At 52.4% G+C, this 16,049-nt stretch overlaps 1 protein-coding gene and 1 long non-coding RNA gene across 5 annotated transcripts in view; one reads left to right on the forward strand and one right to left on the reverse strand.

The window, feature by feature from the left end:
* The window catches only part of KAZN (kazrin, periplakin interacting protein), a 1,230,220-nt gene that overhangs the window by 193,478 nt on the left and 1,020,693 nt on the right, over positions 1-16,049 (reverse strand). The window contains exon 1 of one of the 4 annotated variants that reach the window (XM_055385104.2): positions 1,485-1,949. The exons of 1 other annotated variant lie outside the window; for it this stretch is intronic. In XM_055385104.2, coding sequence (XP_055241079.1) covers positions 1,485-1,692 — 208 coding nt within the window. In that variant the 5' untranslated portion in view covers positions 1,693-1,949. Of the gene's footprint in view, positions 1-1,306; positions 1,400-1,484; positions 1,950-16,049 lie in introns of those variants that run through there. 2 more of the 4 variants (XM_055385123.2, XM_055385135.2) reach the window with 2 other exon arrangements.
* Positions 2,228-3,861, forward strand: LOC129533179 (uncharacterized). Its single transcript, XR_008679235.2, has 3 exons — positions 2,228-2,294; positions 2,793-2,856; positions 3,601-3,861. It is a non-coding gene; the product is annotated as an uncharacterized lncRNA (long non-coding RNA).

A 16,049-nucleotide genomic window follows, 5' to 3' on the forward strand; every position in this document is an offset into this window, starting at 1 on the left:
CTGGTGAATGAGGCAAGGTGTTTTACAGACACCATCTTTGGAATGACAAATCTTTAGCTGGTACTATTATTATTTCCACTGTACAGATGGGTAAATTGAGTCTCAAAAAGATGAAGCAACTTGACCAAACTCTCCCATCTGCTTCCTCTTCGCATCGATGCTGTTTTACATCAACCCGTCTTGGACTCTGCCGTGTGTAACTGGGGAGAAGGTGGGAAAAGGAAAACTCCAACACAGGAGAGAGGACTACTCTGCCCTGACACCCAGAGGCGGCATTCCATCTCCTGGGGAGGCTACCATAGGCAAAAACAAGAATAGGGGGCCTTGTGGTTGGCTTTTTTCTTACAGGAAAGAAATGATTATTAGGAAAATAAGCCCGTGTGCTCCCCAGCTAGTGAGCTTGCTGCCTGGGAGAGGTATTACGGTGCTAAGACTTTGGATTTCCACGGACAAAACTGGGAATTCCAACACCATGATTTAGGACTCCGGGAACTTGGGCAAGTCGCTTAACCTCCGGGCTTTTCTGTCCTCATCTGCATGGAGATAACACAGCCTCACTCCCAGGGTTGTGATAAGATTTTAAGGATGTGTTGCATGTGAATTACTAGAACACAATAGGTGTTCGATGAATAAGGAATAATTATGTTGTGCCTCCCCCTCCCGTTTTTCCCGGAAAAAGTATTCAGAACTTGGACCTGGTGATGGCAGCCCCTTCTCAGAAAAGCCCTTCGTCTTCTATGGTTTCTTCCTACTCCAGTCAAGATGACGCGGGGGTTCCTGTCTCCCATCCCCATGCCCTAACTTGGGGGGAAGGGGCAGGGGGAAGGGAGATAGCACAGGCCTGAGTGGGATGGAACGGGCACACCCGCTGGGAACACTTTAACAGTAAAACGCTGTTCTCCACTTGGGGCGGATTAGCCAACCAAACGCAATTAGATCACTGCATTTGTATCTCCACCTCTGCGATTTCTCTTTCGGCATTACTCGGAGTTCAAGTGTAAGAGAAACGCAGCAATCTCTCCGCTCCTAGCAAATGCGAGGCATCAATTTCGCCTCGGAGGGGCGGCGGTGAAAGGGGCTCCCCTCGGCACTCCGCGGGGGCCGCCAGATGGCTCACAGGTGCGGTCCCAGGGGGCCGAACCAACTTCGCGCCGGGCTGGCCCCTTTCCCACGCTTCTCCCAGCAGACGCGGGGTCCAGCCCGGAGCTGGGTCTCCAGGCGCCGCGGGATCGCCTGGCTTCGGCAAGCGCGGTCCTGGCCCCCCGGTGCAGCCCCCGAGCCCCGGTCCCCACGCCGAGGAACTCACTCTGCGTCCCGCACGCCTCCCGCTGCACCCGCCCGGGGCTCGGGGCTCCGCGCGCTGCGAGAACTTTGCCACCAGCGGCTTCCCGATCCCGGCTCCGAGCGCCCTCGCGCGCCCGGCCCCGGCGGCTCCTGGGCCTGTGTCCGCGCCGCCCACCCCGCCCCGCCCCGCGCGCACCTACCAGGCTGGCTGCAGTCGCCATCCGCTCGGACCCGGGGAACCCCGGCGCGGGGCCGATCGCCGGGCCCCGCCGCGTCCACGCACTGCTCGCAGGCTGCGGGTCCCGGGGGCCGCGCGGGCCCGGCCCCCGCCCCGCAGGAAGGCGCCGGCTCGCCCTGCGCCGCGAGCTGGCGGACGCGCTCCCACGAGCCCGAGTCGGCCGCCCGCATGCCGGGTGCCCGGGGGGCGCTACCCGCGGCTGCGCGAGGGGCTCCGACGGCGCGCGCCGGGCTCACAGACCCGGAGGTCGCCGCCGCATCGGGGAGCAGCCGAGCCCGCCCCCGCCTCCCGCCCGGCCGGCGGCGCGCGCCGGACCAGGGCTCTCCGTCCGGCCGGACGCCGGGCGGTCCGCGCCTGCTGCACGCGAGGAATTCGGCCGCGGAGCCTCTCACGTGGGAACGGCTCCCAGTCCCGCGGCTCCTCCTCCCGCTCCTTCCGGGCTGGCGACTGCCGAGGCTCGCCCCGCCCCCGCCCCGCCCCCGCCCCGCCGCGGCGCCCAGACTGGCCCCAGTGCCCGGGGAGCGCCGCCGCGTCGCCCCGTTGTGCGCCCGGCCTCCGCCACTCGGTGCATCCCCGACGCGGTCATTCCCGGGGACACGGAGGGTCAGAAAGATGGCCGATGTCACAGGGGCGGCTGTGACGGGACTCGAGCCCCGGTCTTTGAAAGCCCCTGGCCTCTGCCTGGCACCCCACTTTGCTGTGTCTCTCTCCTCTCCTGACACCCTGTGACAGCCTTGCCGAGAGCCGAGGTCCCCACAGCTGGCCGGGAGAGGTCAGAAAGAGTGGACGGGCAGGGGAGCAACCCCGGGACCTTTCCTTCGCTCATCTTTGCGTGTGACTGGCCATCCTCTAAGTGAGGGGAATGCTGAGTGCACCCACTGTCTGGTGGGGGAGATCGCGAGGGGGCTGAGATCTGGTGGGAGGCCCTGTGACTTCACCTCACTTCCCCAGCCTCAGTTTCCCCATCTATGAGTTAGGCATTAGTAATTCCCCACTGTCCATTATCAGTGCTGCCCATGAACTCTCCAACTATGGCAGCCATTGGCAGGGGAGGCCAGAGCCTGGACCCTGGGAGTGGGTGGGGGGAACAGTGACAATGCCAGGCAAACCCTGTAGGAAGTGGCACCTTGGAGGGTCTGCACAACAGAACCCACCCGCTGGAGTGGGTGTTCAGGCTGGCAGTGTTCCTGTGAAGTAAGTGTGCAGCTCTGAGCCCCGTTTGATCTGGGGATTACGATGCTGTTTAGAAAGACTAATTATCTCCTTACAGCCCTAGGAGGCAGGTCCAGTTTCCCCCTGTTGTAGACACGCGGGAGCCAAGGCCACACAGCCAGGTGAGGAGTCAGTCACACACTCATGGAGCCCCCAGCCTCCCCTTGTAGGCAGCATGCTAGCAACCTTACCCTGCCCAGGCTTGGCTCTGTAACCTGAGGCTCCCACTGGCCCAGGCCTGAGATGTGCAAATTTCTAGGTCACTGGCCTGTGGCTGTCCAACAAGCTGTGGGAACCTAATTACTTTCCCTTAAGTCTACAAAACCTTTTAGGAGCAGTTTCCTGCCCATGGGTCAGAAGCCCTGTCTCTCAGCAACCACAGTGGCCTGGCCACCAACTATCATGGCCTTCCCAGCTTCCCCCCGCCCCCGCATCCTCACCTTCCCAATGATGGAAACTGGCCCAGCTGCGGAGGCTGCCTTAGAACCCATGCCCTGTCTAGCTGGCACTTTTTTTTTTTTTTTTTTTTGAGACAGAGTCTCGCTTTGTCACCCAGCCTGGAGTGTGGTGGTGTGATCTTGGCTAACTGCAACTTCCGCCTCTCGGGTTCAAGCGATTCTCCTGCCTCAGCCTCCTGAGTAGCTGGGATTACAGGTGCCCGCCACCATGCCCGGCTAATTTTTGTATTTTTAGTAGAGACAGGGTTTCACCATGTTGGTCAGGCTGGTCTCGAACTCCTGACCTGGTGATGCGCCAGCCTCGGCCTCCCAAAGTGCACTTTTAACTGCCCAGAGGACGGCAGAGTGGCATGCGAAGTGCTGGGTGCTCCCAGCTGTGGAAGAAAAGTACCCACACCACTTTTCCAGGAGGAAGGAAACTGACACCACATCAAGTGACCAGAGATGCTGGGAATCCCCTAATTCCTCTCCTTTACTGAGATAACAGACAGAGCAGAACAAAAGAATGATCACTCTGAGCACCCGAGAGCAGAGAAGCTAGGAATGCCCTTGCCAGCCCCTGCATCCTGGAGAATCTGGTCCAGGACTGTCTGAGTTACCTTCAGGGACCTGCCTGGGAACATAAATGAGTGAGCTGGGTTGAGCAGGGGCTACTGTGGTTTATTTCATAAGGGCATTTATGTTGTATTATTTTGACTTAAACACTCTTGGCATATTAAACACTTAGGAAGACTTTTCACTTCCGCAAAGAAACATAGTCTTTCACGTATTTCTTGAAGTACATGAATTATACTTTTGATAGAGACATGTGCTTTCCTCTTAACTCCATGACAAGAAAAAAAATAGCACCTGGCTGGGCATGGTGGCTCATGCCTGGAATCCCAGCACTTTGGGAGGCTGAGGAGGGTGGATGACTTGACGTCAAGAGTTCAAGACCAGCCTGGCCAATATGGTGAAACCCCGTCTCTACTAAAAATACAAAAATTAGCCAGGAGTGGTGGCACACACCTGTAATCCCAGCTACTCAGGAGGCTGAGGCAGGAGAATCACTTGAACCTAGGAGGGGGAGGCTGTAGATAGCCTAGATTGTGCCAGCACACTCCAGGCTAGGCGACAGAGTGAGACCTGGTCTCAAAAAACAAACAAACAACAACAACAACAACAAAAACCCCAGTAAACAAAACCCAGCACAAGTATGAGTATGTAGCTCCTGTCACTTGGATTTGGTATCAGAGAGACATTAGGCTGGTGGGGACTGTGGCAAATGAGGCCACCGGCCCCTGTAGAGGAGGCTGTAGATTGTTGTCAGGCAGGAATGTAGTCTTAGTGTTATCAGATGTTCTACTTTTTTTTGTTTGTTTAGAGCTACTAGGAATATGGATTTTTATGTGAAATCTAAATTTGAAATATTAGCAACTCTTTAAAACTTAAGAAGAAGGAAAGGGAGGAAGAGGAGATGGAGGAAGAAGAAGAAAGTAAACATATCTAAAAGTCTTTATGTAGCCCATTGGCCACCAGGGACCATTTCATGGCTACCGTCACTGGTCCCCTCTGCAACCTCCTGAAGCGCACATACGTCCTAGTTACTTTTCAGTCATCCAAGCTGCTTCGTAAGGCCACAACCCTGGGGAATTCCCTCTGTAACTTTTACTCAGTGCAGTTTGGCCGTGGCTCTGTGTGAATATGTGTGTGTGTGTGTGTGTGTGTGTGTTGCATGCTCAGGCCCAGGACTGCAGATGGCAGTGGGGTCCACCTTCTCCAGTTTTCTGGAGGTTCCCAGGCTGCCCATGCCCCCCTTACTCAGCTGTAGCCCCTCACTCTCCCTGCTCTCAACTCTGCTAGCTGGCAAGTCTGTGGCCACGGTGGCAGTTAGGAGCCTATCAGAAACCCATCTGTCTTGGGTGGGGAGGTACATTAAAAACACCTTGAGGTACAGTTATGAGGATGCCCTGAGCCCAAGAGATGTTTCTGCTCAGTTCTCCACCAGGAGACCCTGGAGTCAAGGACTAAGCTACCCATTTTCTGCCCTGAGTGGCTTGGGCAGGTCCTACACAAATGATAACTCCGGGGGGTTTAGAGGAGGTCCCTTTGCAGAGCCAGCTTCTGGGCATGTGACCTGTGTGGTCACACTGGGCCCCACGCTCAGAAGGGCCCGGAGCTTGGGTGAATGCTCTGCTGTTGTTGCCTTGAAATTCTTAATTATTTTTGAACATTGGGACCTACCAATTATGTAGCCAGTTCTACTCCCAGGAGACCTTCCCAGACCCCCCTGGGAGATGCTGGGAATTGAGGCTGGATACAACTTGGCTCACTCTGTCCTGCTCCAGGGCACACTGTGCCCAGCCTCCACGGGGCAGCAGGAAGGGGGGATTTGGGGGTCCGGAAAGACAGCAGGAGGTGTCCTCATCCAGTCCTCCCGGCAACTCATTTTAAAGAGCAGAGGCATAGTGTGACTTCAGAGGGGAAAGGGGCAGTCCAGACGGGGGGTGGGGAGGCTGCTCTGGTTCTGGGCTCTGAGGCCAGACAGGGTCCCCATGACCCTGACCTCAGGCTGGACAGGGCGCCACCCAGAAAAAAAAAAAAAACAGAAAAGAGGCTGCAGACAGAAAAAAGTCAGTGCAGGTCCCATCCAGAGCATCCCCTCGTTCCCAGGGGAACATCCTTTAGATCACTGGAGAAGACTACAAGAGAAATTTGGCTTAAGGAACAAAACCCAGAAACATGGTATTAAGAGACCCCATTATGTTTGGTGTCTGCTTAAAGTTGAATATTTGAGCCCACTGAAATCTTTCCCTTCCCCCACCCCCAATTTGGCTATGATTTTAAAATAGTCATGCATCACTTAATGACAGGGACAGGGACAGAGGCAGAATGACGTTCTGGGAAATGCATTGGTAGGCAATTTTGTCATTGTGCAAACATCATAAAGCGTACTTACCCAACCTACACGAGATAGCTACTACACACCTAGGCTATGTGGTATAGTCTGTTGCTCCTATGTACAACATGTCACTGTACTGAATACTGTAGGTAATTGTAACACGATGGTAAGTTTTTATATATCTAAACATATCTCAACAGAAAAACTACAGTAAAAATACAGTATAATCTTACGGGACCATCATCAGATATGCGATCGATCCATCATTGACCCAAATGTTGTTATGTTTCTATTTGTAGAAGATGTTTTACTGAGATCTTCCAGCCAACATGTTACTATCTCCAAACACCTCTAGCTAAGACAAAGCAGTAACTCTTGATTCCTGGAAGATGCAGAGTTTTGTAACACCCCATAGTTTTGTAACTCCTGGTGAAACTTTCCAGGGGGTATGAAGACCTCAGCCACAATGTCAGGATTCCTTGCAGTGTGTGACCATGAAAAAGTGCCTCGGGAGGGGCGCGGTGGCTCACGCCTGTAATCCCAGCACTTCGGGAGGCCAAGGCGGGTGGATTGCCTGAGGTCAGGCGTTCGAGACCAGCCTGGCCAACATGGTGAAACCCTGTCTCTCCTAAAAATACAAAAGTGAGCCAGGTGTGGTGGAACGCGCCTGTCATCCCAGCTACTCAGGAGGCTGAGGCAGGAGAGTCATTTGAACCTGGGAGGCGGAGGTTGCAGTGAGCCGAGATTGTGCCACTGCACTCCAGCCTGGCCAACAGAGCGAGACTGTCTCAAAAACAAACAAACAAAAAAGTGCCTCCTGTCTCTGCATCTGAGTGTTCTGGAGGTTCGAAGGGCTGGCTTCGCGGGTGTCAGGAGGGTTTTTCTAGCTCTGCCCACTACAGTTGACTTGCTCTTTTTTATCCTTTCTCATGGTAGTTGCGTGGGTATGTTTTGTGTGTGTGTCGCTGGTAGTGATGGGAAGTATATTACCTATTGCTGCATAACAAATCACCTCCAAACTCAGTGGTTTAAAACGATAGGGATTGATTATCTCATAGTTTCTATGGGTCAGGAATCCAGGTGTGGCTTAGCTGGGTCTTCCGGTTCAGGGTCTCTTAAAGGCTGCAATCAAGGTGTCAGGTGGAGCTGCTGCCAACTTGAGGCTCAACCTAGGGACAATCTACTTCCAAACCAAACTCACTTACAAGGCTAGTGGCAAGATGCAATTCCTCCCAGGATATATATATATATATATATATATATATATATATATATATATATTTTTTTTTTTTTGAGATGGAGTCTTGCTCTGTTGCCCAGGCTGGACTTCAGTGGCGCAATCTCAGCTCACTGCAACCTCTGCTGCCCGAGGTCAAGCAATTCTCCTGTCTCAGCCTCCAGAGTAGCTGGGACTACAGGCGCGTGCTACCACGCCTGGCTAATTTTTGTATTTTTAGTAGAGATGGGGTTTCACCATATTGGTCTGGCTGGTCTCGAACTCCTGACCTCAGGTGATCCACCTGCCTCAGTCTCCCAAATTGCTGGGGTTACAGGGGTGAGCCACCATGCCAGCCCCATTCCTCCCAGGATATTGAACTGAGAACCTCAGTTCCTCATTGGCTGTGAGATCTCCTCACAGAATGGCAGCTTGCTTCCCACAGAGGCCTCCAAGAAAGAGAAGAGAAGGTGTGCAAGAAGAGATGGAAGCCACAGTCTCTTTGCAACCTAATCTCAGACAGGACAGCCCATCCCGTTCTCCCTATTCTGTTCATTAGAAGTGCATCTAGATCTTGGCCAGACGCAGTGGCTCATGCCTTTAATCCCAGCACTTTGGGAGGCCGAGGCGGGTGGATCACAAGGTTAAGAGATTGAGACCATCCTGGCCAACATGGTGAAACCCCATCTCTACTAAAAATACAAAAATTAGCCGGGCGTGGTGGCGCATGCTGGTAATCCCAGCTACTCCGGAGGCTGAGGCAGTAGAATTGCTTGAACCCAGGAGGCGGAGGTTGCGGTGAGCCGAGATCGCGCCACTGCACTCCAGCCTGGGCGACAGAGCAAGACTCCATCTCAAAAAAGAAAGAAAGAAAGAAAGAAAGAAAGAAAGAAAGAAAGAAAAAGAAAGAAAGAAAGAAAGAAAGAAAGAAAGAAAGAAAGAAAGAAAGAAAGAAAGAACATTTAGATCTCACCCACAATCTAGGAGAGAAGACAAACTGAGGTGGATACCAGGAGGCAGGATCATTGGGGTCATCTTGGAAGCTGCCCGCCCAGTGAGTTGGGGACATAGTCTCTAGAAGCAGAGAGGCCAGGACGCAAATCACTAGCGTGTGATTGAGACAGATGATTTCATCCCTGGAATCCTCAGGTTCTCCATCCGTAAAAATGGAAATGATCGTGGTCACTACTTGTCGGGCTGTGGCAAGGGCCTTCAGGAGATGAGGCACACATAAAAAGCTCTGCATGGGGCCTGGCATAGGGTAAATCCTCAAAAACTGGGCTAGTGAAACATTCCCAGAGGAGGCCAGAGTGACCTGCCCATGGCTTCTGAGCGGGACACTCTCCCTGCTATCTCTATGGAGACTGTCATCTCAGTCCACTCCTGGGGGCTCCAAAGTGACTTGGAAGCCCTTTGGCAGCCCCTGGGCCGCCTTTGTTGCTGAGGCCACCAGCAGAGATGGTGCTGATCTCCTCTTCTTCCCTCGGCCATCTCAGCAGGACTCTGGGACCCCAGGTGCATCGGGAAGGATTAGAGCTGGATTTTCCCCCAAACCTATTTAGACCTTTGCCCTTGGCGGGGTGAGGATTTTACTCGGGGTCCACCCTGCCATCTGTCCTGGCGAGGCTGGAGACTTTTGTGGGCCTTTCATGGGCTCACCGATACCCTTTGATGGTTTTCCCAGGTCCCCAAATGACCTGGCAGAAATCCTGATCTCCTCCAGGGCCTTGCAAAGGGCTTCTCCTAGAGGCAGAGCTTGGCCCAGTCCTCGGGCAGAACAGGCCATTAAAGCAATTTCACAGAGTTCAAGGTGTCAGGTGGAGCTGCCTTCATGCCCTGCTTGTTGGACTGTCATGAGCCCCGAGTTAAATTTTTTTTTTTTTTTTGAGACAAGGTCTTGCTTGTCACCCAGCCTAGAATGCAGTGGTATGATGATGGCTCAATGCGGCCTCAAACTCCTGGGCTCAAGCAATCCTTCTGCCTCAGTCTCCCAAGTACCTAGGACCACAGGTGTGCCACCACCATGCCCAGCTAATTTTTAATTTTTTTTGTAGATATAGGGTCTCACTCTGCTGCCCAAGCTGCCGCAAACTCCTGGCGTTAAGTGGTCCTCCTACCTTAGCCTCCCAAAGCACTAGAATTACAGGTATGAGCCACCACAGTGGGCCCCAAGTTAGATTCTTAATTGTAACAAAATAATAAAGTCCTTCCTTATCCAGGGGCCACATCTCACCTTTTCTAAGTACCTTTTTGAAGAGTTCAAGTAGGAAAGTTTCTGCAGAAAGTTAAAATGTTGCAGCTTATTCAGAATTAAAAGAATAGACTGGGTGTGGTGGCTCACTCCTGTAATCCCAGCAGTTTGGGAGGCCAAGGCAGGTGGATCACCTGAGGTCAGGATCACCCGAGGTCAAGATCAGCCTGGCCAACATGGTGAAACCCCATCTCTACCAAAAATACAAAAACGAGTTGGGCATGGTGGCACACACCTGTAATCCCAGCTGCTCGGGAGGCTGAGGTAAGAGAATCGCTTGAACCCGGGAGGTGGATGCTGCAGTGCACCGAGATCATGCCACTGCATTTCAGCCTGGGTAACAAAGCGAGACTCCGTCAAAAAAAAAAAAAAAAAAAAAAAAGAACAACAGTGAAAATACTACAAATAATAATAATGGCAAACATTCACATAGCACTTACTATGTGCCAGGCAGTGTTCTAAGAATTTAAATATTAATTTAATCCTCCCCACAACCCAGAGAGGTAAGTGTACTATTATTATCATCCCCACTTTACAGATGAGGAAACAGACACAGAGAGGTCAAGTCACTTACCCAAAGTCACACAGCCAGTAAGTGATGGAAGCAGGACTAAAGCCCACGTAGTCTGGCTGCAAGGTCCATACTCATAGCCATGATGCTGCCTTGGCAATAGGTGTCATTTACTGAGCACTGACATCAGTCCAGGGACTGTGCTTTCCAGCTCATTCAACCCGCCAAGCCATCCTATCCCCAGGTTCCAGATGAGAAAATGAAGGTTTAGGGAGACAAAAAGGACTCATCCAAGGTGATGTGGCTGGAAAAGGCAGCGTTGGGAGTCTGTCAGAATTGAGGGGTATCCTCTGCGAAACTGCCTCCCACATCAGGGGTTATGGAGAATGCATGCCTGTGGGCAGCGGGGAACAGTCACCTCTTCATTCTTCATAAAGAGGGGGCACTCAGAGGGAACCCTCAGCAGTGCTGCTGGGCAGGATGTGTCCTCTGCTGCCCCCGGTGGCTACTAGCGGAACTTCTTCTTCCCCAAGTGGGACCCTTGGCTCTGGGAATCGTGACACTATGTTCACCACCGCAATTTTCAGACCCTGTGTCTCCATTTCCTGTGTGTGATTTGAGAGACAGAGGGCCAGGGGCCAGCAAGGGGCCCAAGAAAAGAACAACAGTTACTGTTTACTGAGCACTGCCACCTCTATGCCAGGCACTCTGCTGGAGACTCCTTACTTAAAAGTTACCATTTAATTAATCAATGCACAGATATATAATCATGATTGTTAAGAGCTATTAATAGTAGACAGAGCAGTTTACACATATTAGCTCATTTTCTTTTCTTTTTTTCTTTCTTTTGAGACGGAGTTTCGCTCTTGTTGCCCAGGCTGGAGTGCAATGGCACGATCTCGGCTCACTGCAACCTCCGCCTCCCAGGTTCAAGCAATTCTCCTGCCTCAGCCTCCCGAGTAGCTGGGATTACCAGCATGCACCACCACGCCTGGCTAATTTTGTATTTTTAGTAGAGATGGGGTTTCTCCATGTTGAGGCTGGTCTTGAACTCCTGACCTCAGGTGATCCGCCCGCCTCAGCCTCCCAAAGTGCTGGGATTACAGGCGTGAGCCACCGCGCCTGGCCAATATTAGCTCATTTTCATCCCCAGAAGTACTATGTAAGTACTAGTACTATGTAAGTGCTATTGCTATTACTATCCTCATTTTATCAATGAGGGATCCAAGGTTCAGAGAGGTTAAGCAGGTTGCCCCACATCACACAGCTAGTATAAGGTGGAGCTAGGATTCAAACTTAGAAAGTTCTGGCTCCAGAACCTGTTCTCTTAACCATTATGCCATTATCAATGGGACTGTGATGGAGCCCCTGCCACCCATTCTCGAAGGCAACAAAATGATCACAAAGAGCAGGCTAGGGAACTGCTTCCAGATTCTTGCTGGGTCAGCGGTGAGGTCCAAGGATGCCGGCCAGGCCTGTCCCTTTAAGGCTTAAAGTGCCCATCTCTCCTAGAGAAACTCATCTCCCTCAGTGGCTACAAGGAAGTTGGAACAATAGAGTAAGAACCCCTGTGTAGTCGTGCCTGGGCCTTTCCTGGGAAGATCTCTGTGCTACCTGCAAATAGTAATTAGGCATCCCAACACTGATGGGGGTTTAGTTGTTCAAAGACAAAGCTGGCTTTTCTCCTGTTGGTGGGTGAGAAATGCAAAGCCCAGAGAGGCAGACACTTGCACAGGGGGGTACAGCAAATCAAGGGCCAGGGGGACTAATCAGGTAAGCCCTAGGGCAGCGGTTCTCAAAATGTGGCCCCTGATCAGCTGCAGCAGCATTTCTCCTGAGCATGGAGGAGAAATGCAAATTCTTGGCCCCACCCCAGACCTCCTGAATCAGAAACCCAGGAGGCGAGGCCCAACAGTCTGTTTCCACAGCCCTCCAGGTGACCCTGTTGCTGTGACAGCTGAGGGCCACTGCCCTGCCCAGAAGGGCTGCTAGGTCTTCATGCCCTCTGAGTGGGGAGGAAGGAGGCAGTGGAGCGTGGCAAGGTCGCGTTTTCAGTGGCTGTGGTGTCGGAATTACGTAACATCCCCTCCTCCATCCTGAAGGTCTTCTGCACCCAGAGTCCAAATGCAGAGGCCCTCCCTTGTCAGGAGGCCACCTGCCTGGGCTCCAGGAGGCCTGTCTGCACACGCCTGCGGCTGCTTTCCCCATAATTATGGGCTCTGCCCGCCTGTCTACCCGCCCACCAGAACTCAGGCACGTCAGGCAGAGCGACTCCTAGCTTCTCCAACTCAAGGCAGAGCACACAGGGCCCCTACCACCCCTGCACAGGCAGGTTAGGGGCTTTGGTGGCTACAAAGACGCCCAGCAATGTTGGGAACGGGCCTTACCTTGCCCTCAGTGGCCCCAGCATGGGCCAAGCCCAGACAGTAAGGCAGAGAGTTCTGTACTCTGGACATCAGAAAGTCACCTTAGGCCCTGGTCTCTGGGTTCTCAGGGCAGAAATCTGTAATGGCCCCTAGTCCCAATGGGACTAATTAGAATTTGTTCTAAATTCTTCTTTTCCCAGGATTGTTATTTAAATATCTTTGGAACTGGTTTCGGGAGGCAGATTTGTTGAACAGATACGTAGGAAGGACTGGCATCTTCCCCCTGAAGTTTCTCATTAAAACAAACAAGCAAAAATGTGTTTGGATAAATGTGAAAGGCGCTGCCTTCTTTTTGTTTTTAAAGACTTGACCTTTGGGAGTGGAATGTTTCTCCCAGATCAGGGGCCCAGTGGAGGGGTACTCAGGGAGTCCTGGGGTAAAGTACAACCCCAAGAGCCTCTGGGTGGGCCTAATCCCAACTCCCCCTGAAACACAAGGCATGGGCAGGGGTTTAAACTTGCTCTGTGCCCACAGTGCCAGGCACACCACAAGCACACACTCCTAAAGATTCTCAAGTCTAGCTCAGGGCCTCCCAGTTGCCCGTGCCAACCTTAACAAGCTCCTTCCATCACTCCAGCCCCTCTGCATCTTGCCAAGTGTCTCAGGTCTTAGGAAAGAACAATAGCTACCATTTACTGTGGGCCTGGCTCATTTCATCCCCCACCTGCCCTATGAGAGAAGGGCTTTGTTCTTATACCCATTTTAAAACGGAGTAAACCGAGGGTAAAAGAGCGAAGTAGGACTTGCATTCTGGTGGCCCTTGGAGCCGCATCTGGCCTGTGAATGTGGTTTCTTTTTTTAGTACTTTAGTAAAAAAATTTTTTTAAACCGGATGCCAACATTTTAACATTAGGATAACTTACACCAAAAGTTCAGATTTTTAGTTTCCACCTGGCCTTTTTGAAAAAATTAGGCTGGGCATGGTGGTTCACATCTATAATCCCAGCACTTTGGGAGGCCAAGGCAGGAGGATTGCTTGAGCCCCGGAGTTGGAGACCAGCCTGGGCAACATGGTGAAACCCTGTCTCTACAAAAAATATGAAAATTAGCTGGGCATGGTGGCGTGCACCTGTAATTTCAGCTACTCGGGAGGCTGAGGTGGGAAGGAGGTATTATCAAACCCCCATTCCATCCCACATGGTGACAGCGTATCCTCTCATCCCCCACTGTGGTAGGTCCCCTCCACTCCCTACCGTCTTACTTCTGGCTACCTTACCCAGGTATGTGACCTGCCTGGCTGCTCCAGGCACAATTAGTGAAAGGCAATGTCCTGGGTCTGTCCATCTTTCTGTCTGTTACATCTCACCAGTCCCCACTCCTGGGAGACCCCAATGTGGCAGATTAGAAGGAGCACTGGACGGGGAGTCAGGAGATGTAGATGCTTGTTCTGTTGGCTGGGTGGCCCTGGGAAGACCCTTTTCCTTTCCTTTTTTTTTTTTTTTTTTTTGAGGTGGAGTCTCGCTCTGTTACCCAGGCTGGAGTGCAGTCGTGTGATCACTGCAACCTCCGCCTCCCAGGTTCAAGTGATTCTCCTGCCTCAGCCTCCCAAGTAGCTGGGATTACAGGTGCCCGTCACCACACCCAGCTATTTTTTGTATTTTTAGTAGAGATAACGTGCCATCATATTGGACAGGCTGGTCTCAAACTCCTGACCTCAGGTGATCTACCTGCCTCGGCCTCCCAAAGTGCTGGATTACAGGCGTGAGCCACCGTGCCTGGCCGAGGCTTTTCCCTTTCATGGCTTCAGTTTTCCCATGTATAAATTAGGGTCTTAGATAGAACAATCTTCCAGAGCCCATCTACTCCTATCATCTCCAGCAAGACTCCTCCCAGCTGCAGAGCCCACTGGGAAACTGTCCTAGGGATTCCAGACCAGTCAGGTACAGGCTTGCCCACTGAGCCATCCTGTGGCCCTGGGCACCTCCTAGCTAGGGAACTGTTCCAGAGCTGCACCATCAGTGCCAGCAGGGGCCAAGGCTGTGGGCTCTTCCAGTGACAGGGTGTGGGTTCCATACCTGAAGCAGCTTCCGGCACCTAATGACCTCATTGCACAGAGGAGGAGTCCATCAGGGACCACCCAAACTTCCCACTCGGAAATGCAGGATGCCAGAGCTGGGAGGTGGAGCCAGCGTTTCCCTGCCCAGGTCAGTCTAAGGACAAGGATGCCCCCTGGGCACTGGGCAAGCTAGCTGGGGCTCTGGACTGCCAACAGGAAGTGCTTGTTCAAGTCCCAGGGACATAGAGAGCATGAATTCAATCTCACTTCTCTTTCATCATCCTACAAACATTCAACAGAGAGAGAAACTGAAGCCTGGAGAGGGAACGTGATTGCTTAGGCCCACAGCAAATCAGTACAGAGCTGAGCAAGGGTTCAGGCTTCCTGACCTCTGTCCTGGGGTGCTTCCTATATTCTCTCTCCCTCGGAATTTAGAACTTTTCATTTCTTGGCATTGGACCTCAGAAGGGACTTGAAGTGGCCAACATGGGCGGGGCCTGTCTGTCTGGTTCAGAGGCCTGGCATGGAGCTTGTTCACGGTGCCTGAGATTCAAACGGCTGCACTGTGCGGACTCAGGAGTGGTGTGAGCTGCCCATGCCTCCGGGATGGAAGCTTGGTCTGTAGGAAAGGTTGCAAAACTTGCAGCCAGCAGCCCACATTTGGCTCACAGACATATTTTGTTTTTCCCACAGTGTTTTTTTAAACAATTCACATTAGTTGCCAACATTTAAGAATCAGAAAATTTCACTTAAAAGATAGGATTTCTGACTTTTCTTGAAAGCCTTGGGATCCGCCAAAAGGTGGACCACAATTTCTGCCTGGCCACGATTGGCAGGAGCTAGGTAAGCCCCCTCTTGCTCAGCATGCCGGCCATCTTCACTGTTTCTGGGATCTCTTGTATGTAGGTTTGGGGATTTTGAGCCCTCCTCTGCAGCGTCTCTGTGCTGGAGCCATAGTTCCTCCCTTCCTGGTTATCCTGGGCAAAACTCCAGATAGCAGTGGTTTGCAACCAGAGGGCAAATTTGCCCCCCACACCTAGGAAACATTTGGCATATCTGGAGACATTTTGTTGGTCACACTGGGGAGGTGGGGACTGCTCCTGGCATCTAGTGGGTGCACAGAATGACCTCCTACGGCAAAGAATTATCTGGTGCCAAGTGTCAGCAGTGTTGAGGGTGAGAAACCCTGGGCTGAATCAAGAGACACCAAGGGCCCCAGGCCAGGAACCGGATCCTGAGAGGGAGGGGTTGGTAGGGCACCCACATCGGGGAAAGCCCAGCCCTGCACATCAAGTCCTTTTCTGTCATTGTGATGGACATGGAGCGCTCACTCGCACTCCTGGGAAAGCAGATCTCATGACAGCCACTCATGGCTAAAGGTCAGGAATGAATGTTAGGAGGGAGAAGAGCAGCCAGTCAGGAGATCCACAGGCCACAGATATCCCAGAGCCTTCTGGAGAGCCAGGGGCTAATTGGTTGTCATTAGGGCAGGGCCAGGCATTCATTCATTCATTCATTCATTATTTATTTATTGAGACAAAGTCTTACTCTGTCGCCCAAGCAGGAAGTGCAATAG

Source organism: Gorilla gorilla, chromosome 1, assembly GCF_029281585.2.
Source record: "Gorilla gorilla gorilla isolate KB3781 chromosome 1, NHGRI_mGorGor1-v2.1_pri, whole genome shotgun sequence".
NCBI classification, from domain to species: Eukaryota; Metazoa; Chordata; class Mammalia; order Primates; family Hominidae; genus Gorilla; species Gorilla gorilla.